We start from the raw sequence: 9,345 nt of genomic DNA, 5'->3' as shown, positions 1-9,345 counted from the left end.
GGTCAGCCCCTTCCAGTATTTACATAGATTGCCTTCGCAGCAACACGCACCTCCTAGGGTAGCTCCTCGCAGCTAGGGTTCCGCCTGACGCGCAGGCCCTAGGACCGCGAGGGACGCGGCCAGGAGGCGGTGCCTGGCCGAGAGCCGCGCGGGGCCGACTCCCTAGTTCCCCAGAAGACACACCTCCCGCGGGAGAGGCGTGCGCGGGGCAGTGGGCGGAGCCGCGCGCAGGGCAGTCCAGGCGCGAAGAGTGGGCGGGGCTTCGCGTGGGGCGGTCCCGGCGCGCGGCGGGTGGGCGGGGCGCGCCGCTGGGCCCCGCAGCTGCGGGGCAGGCCGGGCATTAGGGCCTCAGAGGAGCCCGCTCTCCAGCGCGCTGGGCGGGGTGTGCGGCGGGTGGCTTCGCGGGCAGGCGCGGGCCCCGAGGCAGCGGCTGCGCCCTGCGCCGGGGAGGAGCCGGGGGCGGGCAGCCGGCAGGAGGGGGCTGGGGCCCGAGGCGGGGAGTGCCGGAGCGCCCGCGGCAACGACGGCAGTGGCGGCAGAGCAGGCTCCGTGAGTGGGTCCGCGGCGGCTCGGGGTTCACCCACGGGCTGTGGTGTGAGCGGGCGGCCGGGCTCCCTTCCTCCCCCGCCCGCTGCCGCCGCCGCCGCCGCCGCCGCTGTGATTGGGTGGAAGATGGCGCTGGGCGGATGGAAATCCTAATGACAGTCTCCAAATTCGCCTCCATCTGTACCATGGTAGGTGCGGCGGGAGGGCGGCCGGGGAGTCCCGGGATCCCTGGGGCGGGCGGGCGGCGCTGCCCTAGTCCCCGCCCCTCACCCCGGCGGTCCGCGGACCCTGGGCGTGGGGCGGCAGGCGGGCGGGGGCTATTGGACGCCGGCGGGCTTAGAGCGCGGGGATTAGCGGCCCCCCGGGAGGGGGAGGTGGCGGGTGACCAGCGAGGGGACACGGTGCTGGACGTGGCGGGGAGCGGGCACTGGTTTCCAGCGCCCCGGGGCTCAACTGCTGAAGTCTTCCCGCGGCACCGGGGCCGAGCGGCGGGGAGCACCCGGGCTGTGGGCGCGCGAGCTGGAGCGCGGCCCCGGCTAGGGTCGGAGGTGGAAGGACGCGGAGCGGCGCGCGCTGTTTCCGTCTGGCGGTGCGTGGAGCGGGGAGGTGGCCCTGGGCGCGGCTGGGGGTCCGCGGGCAGGAAGGCAGGGTCTCGTTCCTGCCCGGGAGAGGACGGAAGTCAAGTGTAGATTTCCTCCCCGCGCCTCGGGCGAGGCTGAGTCCCGCACCCGGTGCTCAGGGGAAGGGGGTGTGTATGAAGATGGAAACTTTAAATAAGTGCTGTGGAAAATTTCCCCATTTCTACTCTGAGAGGAACGAGCTCTCCTTTTTCCAACCATGTGTCCAGGTGGCAGTCTTGTCTTTGGGAATCCACGTTCATGTTGAAAACAGCTTAAGCTTTCCTGTCATTTGTTTACTTGATACAGCAGGCACATCTGTGTGTGGCCGTAAGTATTTTTTGTGCAGGGACTGACTGCGAGGGTTATTGTACGTGTTTTATCGGAGTTTTTAAATAGACTCTAAGGACAAAGTGCTAATGCCTGTTGAAAAGTCCCGAATGAGGCAAAACGTGGGTTCGTGTAAATCTGGGTGTTTTTGTGCTTGGCCAGAACCACAATTTTCCACACGACGGGGCAAATTCGTTTCACTAGCTCTTTATGAGCCTATATCTAGGGATCATAATTATGAGCCATCGCAGAAAAAGTTATTCTTTGCAACGTGGGCCTAGTGATCATGTTATTGAAGACTTCTGAAATCTTTCCTTCTGTTTTTTCTTAGTAGCCCTTTTTTATGCACCCGACTGCATATAGGAGGTTCCCAAGCCATCTTCCATTTAAGGGTGGTGCATTTTATATATCTTTTTTAAAGGAGAGGTGAATCAGATCCAAAAGGTACTCTAGAAGCAGATTCTACACCTGCATGTTGATGAACAGTGTAAAAAATGGCCGAAATCAGGTGGGATTAAAATCTTCAGGATTAAAGAAATCACATTGAATGAATCATTGGAGGATGCTTTTCTCGAAATAGATGACTCTTGTTTTCTCACAATTTATATTTTAGGAAGCATTGATATTAAAGGAACTGTATTGAAAGGATTTTCGAGGGTCATTTGGATTAATTGTTTTTAGATATGCCAGTTATTATCTTATCCTGTTTCAAAAGGAATGTGATAATTAAGTTTTTGAAAGTGATAATCTTGCCAGATTGCTGAGCTACACAGATTGTCAGGCCATAGTTCATTGTCAAAGTCTAGTGCTTTTGGAGTGATGTGTTATTTTTTACTAACCATTCATACACACAAGTATATCAGCTATACATTTGGCACCTACTAAGTGTTGGAGACTAAGTGCTGAGTGCTGGGGTTATAGCAGTGATCAAGATAGTCCCTGCTTTCATGGTGTTTACATTCTATTGGGTTGTCAGAAAAGTCATGACTCATTTTTGCAACGAAAAACAGAAAAAATACGTCATGACTTTTCCGACATCCCAATAGTTGAGGGAGACAATATTCAAATGAACATATTAATAAATAAATGCTATAATCAGATTAGGAAAATGAGACACAGAGACATTTGTCAAGTCAAACACCACTGATTCTGATCTCAAGAATGTCAGACTCCAAAGCTCTTTTTAGGGCTTCCACTCTGGGGCATTAATTGCATGTTTGGGTGTGTATGGTTGGCAAATACCGAAACACCAACCAGTGCCTGGCCAAATGAGATTGTTCCAAAAGTAGTGTTAAAATTGCACATATATTTAATTTGAATAAATTTTGATGTGCTCCCAAAGTAATGCAAATACCTGAAAGTAATCTGCAATGTTATTCTTTAAAGAAAATTAACCCACTTTCTGAGAATTACAAAATTGATAATCAAGAAAAGCAAAGATATTTACCTCTCTGCCTTTGTTGATGCTATTTTGCTAGGCTTTGAACACTCCCCCCTCACCTCTTGTCTATGGAGTTCATACCTATCTGTCAAGCAGATGGCCTAATTTGAATAATCCTTCCCTTGGTAATCCCTGTCCTCTGTCCTGCCTTCTCTAATTTCACTGCTTTTTGTAATCTCAATAGCCTTATATGTACTGTGTTGTAAATTTTTCTCTTGTCTGTGTTTTAGATTGTGAAAGCCTCAAGGGGAAGGACTACTATTTATTTCTGCCCTTTGGTGGAGCACTAACGTCTGCATACTATAAAACAGTTTCCCGAGTCCCTTATTTCCTACCAGTATCTGGGGGAAGTGAGTTTGGTTAAGCAAGGATGAAACTGGGTGGGTGTGTGGAGTGGTGGAGGGGCTGGACCTAAAGATAGTTCTCAGAATCAGTAGCTGTGAAAACGTTTATGATGAATTGAAATTTTTTTCCATAAACAGTAAAGTTTACATAATTTTTTCATTTGTTAACATAAGGTACCTGGACAAATTGGCAATACCAGGGTTAAGTAACTGTTAACAGCAAATATTCAGAGATTGATGTCTTATCCTATATCACTTTTGTTCTGCTACAAGTGAATGTTAGTAAAGTTTGTTTTTCCTAAGTTAGCCTGACCCAGATGAGTGATTGTTTAGATTGCAGTGAATAAATTTGCGAAGGTATCTCTAGAAATACCTCCTATTTGTCCATGAAAAAATACATTTTCAGTATCACACAGTGTTTGTTTTGCCTCTGAAGTGGCTTCTGACTTCAGGGTCTGGCACAGAGTAGGTACCTAATATTTAATATTATATTAATAGTTGTGAAATAATGGAAAAAGTGGCCGAAAACATACTTGTATAGAGAGACGTATGTTTTGAAGCTGAGATGGCAGTTATAGAGCAGGTTTTTGGTGGCGTAGGACCGGAGATATGGGTCATGGCTGTTGCACGGAGGCAAGTACGCCTGTAACAGGGCTCCATAAATGTTAGCTAGCGCCAACTGTGATAATTAGTCTCTTCCTAGGTGGGTTATAGGAGCCATGGTTAGGGGATTGGACAGGGGAGAGAAAGGCTGTTGCAGGGGAAGGTGATAGATCATATGGTGGCCCTGGCCTGGCTGCTACTTGCCCATCCCTAGTCACAGGGTGAGATAGATAGAACCAGGTGTCAGTGAGCCCAGGGCCACAAGTTAGCTGCCAGTGGGTCTGACAGGTTTACCTGAATGAACAAGCCTGTATCTAGCACAGCACCCTGCACATGGTAAACTTTCAGCTACTTAAGGGAGGAAAGTCACAGGTGAAGCTGGCTATTTGTCTTTTCTTACTGAGTGTCACTGGCATCAGTCACTCTTTAAGAGTTAGATGTGTGTCTTTCAAAGCATTCCAGAAAGAAAGGAAGTGGAGGAAACACCTCACAGCTCTTGCCTTGTTGAGGGTGGTGGTTTGATAGTCTCCTCTTCAAGTAGCCAGAATATTGTAAGTAATAAAATTCCTTGTTCTGGCTCAGGAAATAGGGTGGATGAAATTTTTTTTTTAACGTATGCACATTGTTTTTTCCTTTTCCATTGGGAAACAGTGTGTTTTTCCAGGACCCATCAGCTCCAAGTAGTTGTTTCATTCTGGTTGTGGAGGGCGCAACTCGGTAGCCCATGTGGGGATTGGACCAGCAACCTTGGTGTTATGAGCACTGCGCTCTAACCAACTGAGCTAATCGGCTGCACCTGGATGAAATTTTTGTATTAGTAAAATATTTAATTAATTCTTATTGATATTTTATTAGTAAAATAGTGCCTCCACGATAGCAACATTCAAAGTGAGTTGCCATTGTTTTACTAATTTTTGCTGTTTTTACTGAGAGTGTTATTATTATAAGAGGGATAATAATTTAAAAAATGAGGAGTCTTCTATCAGGGATAAATATGGGTTAAATACTGATAAGGAACGTGTAGCATGTATTTGAGGAGGTTTAGTGGAGAACATTTAGCATAAGTGTTATAAAGTTTTATTTAAACCTGCTGATCTTTTGAATTTGGTTAGAATACATTTTGGACATTAAAAATTACACATTCTTAGTGTAGAGAATTGGGAAAATAGTCTATAAAACAGAGTTTGGAAACTCTTAAAGCAAAAAGAAAATATTTTACCTCCCAGAGCGTATTTTGTCTTTTTAAAAAAAACTTAATTGAGCTTATACCCTAGATAAAATTTTACATTTCAGTTTGTCACCATGAATGATTTATTGTTTTGTTAGGTTTAAAATTTGTAAAATTTCAGGATAAGCATGGAGAGTTGAATGCTTTAAAATGATGATAATGGCAAGACTATTAATTCAGTAAGGCACAGTGATAGGTTGCTGGGTCCTTAACAGGTTATGATTATTAGAGGATAATGTTATATAGTTATAAGAGATGATGGGTTTATTCTAATATTAGGCATTTATTAGTTATCGCAAATAAAGGTAAGAACATTGGGATTTGAAACTTAATATGCTTAAAAAGTTTAGTTTTAAATACCATTTCACTTATGTGCAATGCGTATAAATCCTCTGGGCTTCTTTTATATCACATGACTTTGCTTACCTTCTGGTGGTTTTCTCTTGCCTCTGGCTAATCTTGTTATAATAGATCTCAAAGTAGGTTAATTATCTACCCTACCATGAACCACCATGCGGCCAGTTTCAGCCAGGCTTTATCACTTATCTTCTAGGCTTTTGACCAACCTCCCCTCCCCCATTGAGTCCACCTCTTTTTTGTCACAAGTTCTTTCTTCCTTAAAAGTCATATTTATCCTAGCTCTCCTGAAACTTTTACTATCTCAGTAGATTATTTAGGCATTTGTGTATTTAGCATTAATTCCTTTCCAGAAACCTTTATTTTTCAGATTTAAATCTAATTTTCTTTTGGTTTCTCTTTCAGTAGCTCAATTTCAGAAACTTCATATAGTATTTTATTATGTATCCTCCAGCATGGTATATTAAAAAGAACAGTTGGATCAGAAAGTAAATTTTAGTCCAGATTTTGACATTTAGATCGATATGAGAGTCTTGTAAAACTTTCTGAGTTGACTTTTCTCATATGTAAAAACTTAAAGGGATTGGATAAATATTCCTTATATGTTTGTTTCCATCTAGATCTAAAACTCAATGCTTTCTGATCCTTCGAGAGTTTATAAATGATTATTGATATCATCTTGGGAGCTCTACTCATGCTTTAGATAATATGAGCATGGAATTAGACATAGTTAAATATGAATTATACCTAGTTTTCCAGTTTTTCTTTTTAGTGTTACTGAATTTATGGAATGTTACCAAAGTAAATATATATTTTTTCCTTTAAAAGCATTTAGTGCAGGTTAATGATGTCACTGTTTTATTCATTAACAAGCTAATTCACATAGCTGTTGACTCATTTTTTACTTTTTTTTTTTTTCATTTAAAAAAGATTTGAATTGGTTCCCTTTTTTGACATTCCACATTTCTGTAACTGTGAGTATGACCTTGGACAGCTTACTTCTCTGTGCCACACTTTTATATCTGCAAAATGGGGATAAAATAATACCTTGTTTGTAGGGTTGTAGAGTGGTCCCTGGCCTATGGTAATCACTCTGCAACAGTGGTGCTTATGGTTATTATTACCCTTCTGAAGTGATTTGCTCCCCTCAGTGTGGTAAAAAGGACTCATTGGTACTAGTTAATGTTAGCTCAACAAACACTAGTAACAAAATTGAAATTTGTTTTATGAAATGCAGTTATTTCAGTTCATTTTTATCATAAGAAACATTGGTTTATTAGTATATGCTGCAGAGGAAACACAAATTTATTTTGAAGTTAAGTGAATTACATTGTAATATTACAAACTAAGAATGTAGATTTCTCTCTCTGTTTTGGCTAGTTTGTAGGAAGAGATGTCATTCCTTTTGTCTAGGAATAAAAATGGCCTAATTTGTGACATTGTCAAACATGTTTTACAACTTTACATAACTTGGGAGTACTACTTTTAGAAGAAAATCTTACCATATATTTTATACTAAAAGAAAAACCACACAACAACTTTTTGTAGTTAAGATGAGGTGTGTGTGTTAAAGTCAGGTTTAAGCTTATTTCCTTTCAGAATTTCCTATTGTTTACTGGGGCCCTGTTATTGCGTTTCATTCCCCTTTGCCTCTGTCCTGGTACTATTGTTGGCCTGCAGTGCGGTTCCCCAACCTGCTTTGAGATATCATGTCTAAAACCTGTTCTCTCTCCATCTCACGGGCTGGAAGAAGATTGTTTAAATATCTCTAAAGTACTTTAAGATGTTGGAAGAAAAGGGTAAATGCTAGATATTAATGAGGAGTTATGGGTTGCTGAATTGGAAACTCAAGTTAGACCCAGTATTGTTGAAAATACCTATATATAATTTTGATCATTTAAAATCTTATGCATAAAATTTGTATTATATTAGAAGGTGATGAGAGACAGTTTGTATACATCATTTATTCTGGAAAAAAAACTATAAAGTCTGACTGCTTTTACGGTACTCAGTGAAGAATTTTGTGGTAGTGTGAAGTACAAGTTATTTAATGTAGAACGTGATTGAGTGAGGTTCTGTAGCGCTTTATAATCCTGTGTGTTCACTGGCTTGTGCTTTTCTATTGCTTCTCTGTAAGAAAGACCATTAGCTTCTCTAAAAATTGTGTGATGTCTACACAATGATGTATAAGCTTGCTTGGGATCTCCATCCTGTAGTAATGCACACGTCTAAAGTTGCAAGGTGATAAAAATTTATTTCCAACTTAAAACAAGAAGTTATGTTTATTTCACTGATAACTGACAGATGTTCTTACTGAAATGCTTCATAGGTACAGGAACCATCCATGCATTTCCTTCTTGTGAATAGTGGTTTAAGTTATAGTGTTTTTTAGTGAAGCCTATCTGAGTATTGTTGCCTTTGATTTTATTGCTTGTGCCTTTTGTTTTAGTGACCTAGTGAACCTTTTGCCTGATACTGAATAAGTGGTTTTTGTTGGAGGAGGGGGAAGATATATTTTTTAAGCTACTACTGATGCTTTTTTTTGGGGTGGTGGTAGAAGTAAAGAATGTCTTCAGTTAAGTACTTTCAGGAAGTATTAATGGAGCCCTACATTATATTAGGGTGTATGTGGGTTCTGAGAATACAAAGGCGATGACAATAAGTTCTAGTCTTATAGAGCTTTCTATAATATTTAGTGTGTCCTGCGTGGGTTATAGTTGTGCTGAGAATGCAGTCCTTGTGGCCCCTGGGCAGCCGGAAGGTATCTGGATTGACCAGAGACCCTTGACTAGTCACATCTAGGTGAGAAGAGTCTTATCTGTATATTCTTGTGGGCTCTCAGATACTGTTTCTTGTGTGTGCCGTGATGACAAAAAGGTGGGGAAGGAGGATAGACAAAAACAAATGAGTATGATGAGATGGTTTTCCTGTTAGTGTACATAATAAGAGTATGTGGAATAGAAAGTGGTTATTTCTCTCTGGGAGAGTGAAGAGGGCTTTCAGGGAAGAAACTTCATAGATGATATTTAAACTTTGTGAAATGAAGTCATCTATTATACGGATAGGTGGGAATCCAGATGTAGAAGATGTAGAGTCATGGGATAAGGTGCTACTTTTAGGTTCTGTAGGTTTGGCATGGAAGGGGTCTTGGGAGAAATAAGGCTGGAGAGGAGGATGGGGCCAGATCAAGAAGTACCAAGAAAATTTACCAACTATTAACTGTCATGAAAATATCAATAAAATATGTATTTAGCTGTAGGAAATGTAAGTTCAGAGGAAAGTTGTGGGGATAACGAAATAATGGACTTGATAAAAATATGTTGGTAAATTTCATTACATTGATTGTTAAAGTTGTATTTGTTTTTTAAAGCTAAAATGATGACAATAATGAGATGGGGTCGGGTAGGACTACTCATAGAGTATTTAAAACCTGTTAAAGGTCTTGTTGCCAAGAAACCCCAGTTTAGAAACTTTAAGTTATATATGCGTGTTAAAAACTGAGGATAAATACACACCCACACAAGAAATAAATTTTTTTGCTTCCAAACCAGCTGAAACTTAAACTTTATCATTCAAACTCTGAGGGCAGGAAAATAGGAAAAACAAGATTAAAAAAAGAAAATGGTAAATAGCCAAAATAAAGTGGCAGAAATAAGCTGTATTTCAGTAATTTTAATAAACCTATAAATGGATCAAATTTATCTGTTATATTTGTGGAACTATCAGATTGGATAATAAACAAAATATTTCTTTCTTTTTTTAAAAGATTTTATTGGGGAATTGGGGGAGGGGAACAGCGTTGGGGAATTGGGGAAGGGGAACAGACAAGTTGCTGTCCTTTTGTTCTTCAGTCTAGTTGTGGAGGACGTTGCTTCACTG

The 9,345-nt window shown here is 41.7% G+C and overlaps 1 protein-coding gene across 1 annotated transcript in view; it reads left to right on the top strand.

Moving 5' to 3' along the window:
* Window positions 1-405: 405 nt before the first annotated feature.
* The window catches only part of LOC109395209 (ubiquitin carboxyl-terminal hydrolase 12-like), a gene marked incomplete at its 3' end in the record, with an annotated part of 66,373 nt that continues 57,433 nt past the window's right edge, over window positions 406-9,345 (top strand). The window contains exon 1 of the mRNA XM_019666045.1: window positions 406-734. Within this exon, the coding sequence (XP_019521590.1) occupies window positions 687-734 (48 nt within the window). The remainder of the gene's footprint in view (window positions 735-9,345) is intronic.

This window comes from Hipposideros armiger, unplaced genomic scaffold (assembly GCF_001890085.2).
Source record: "Hipposideros armiger isolate ML-2016 unplaced genomic scaffold, ASM189008v1 scaffold_459, whole genome shotgun sequence".
Lineage (NCBI taxonomy): Eukaryota > Metazoa > Chordata > Mammalia > Chiroptera > Hipposideridae > Hipposideros > Hipposideros armiger.
This window is presented reverse-complemented; position numbering and strand designations above follow the sequence as displayed.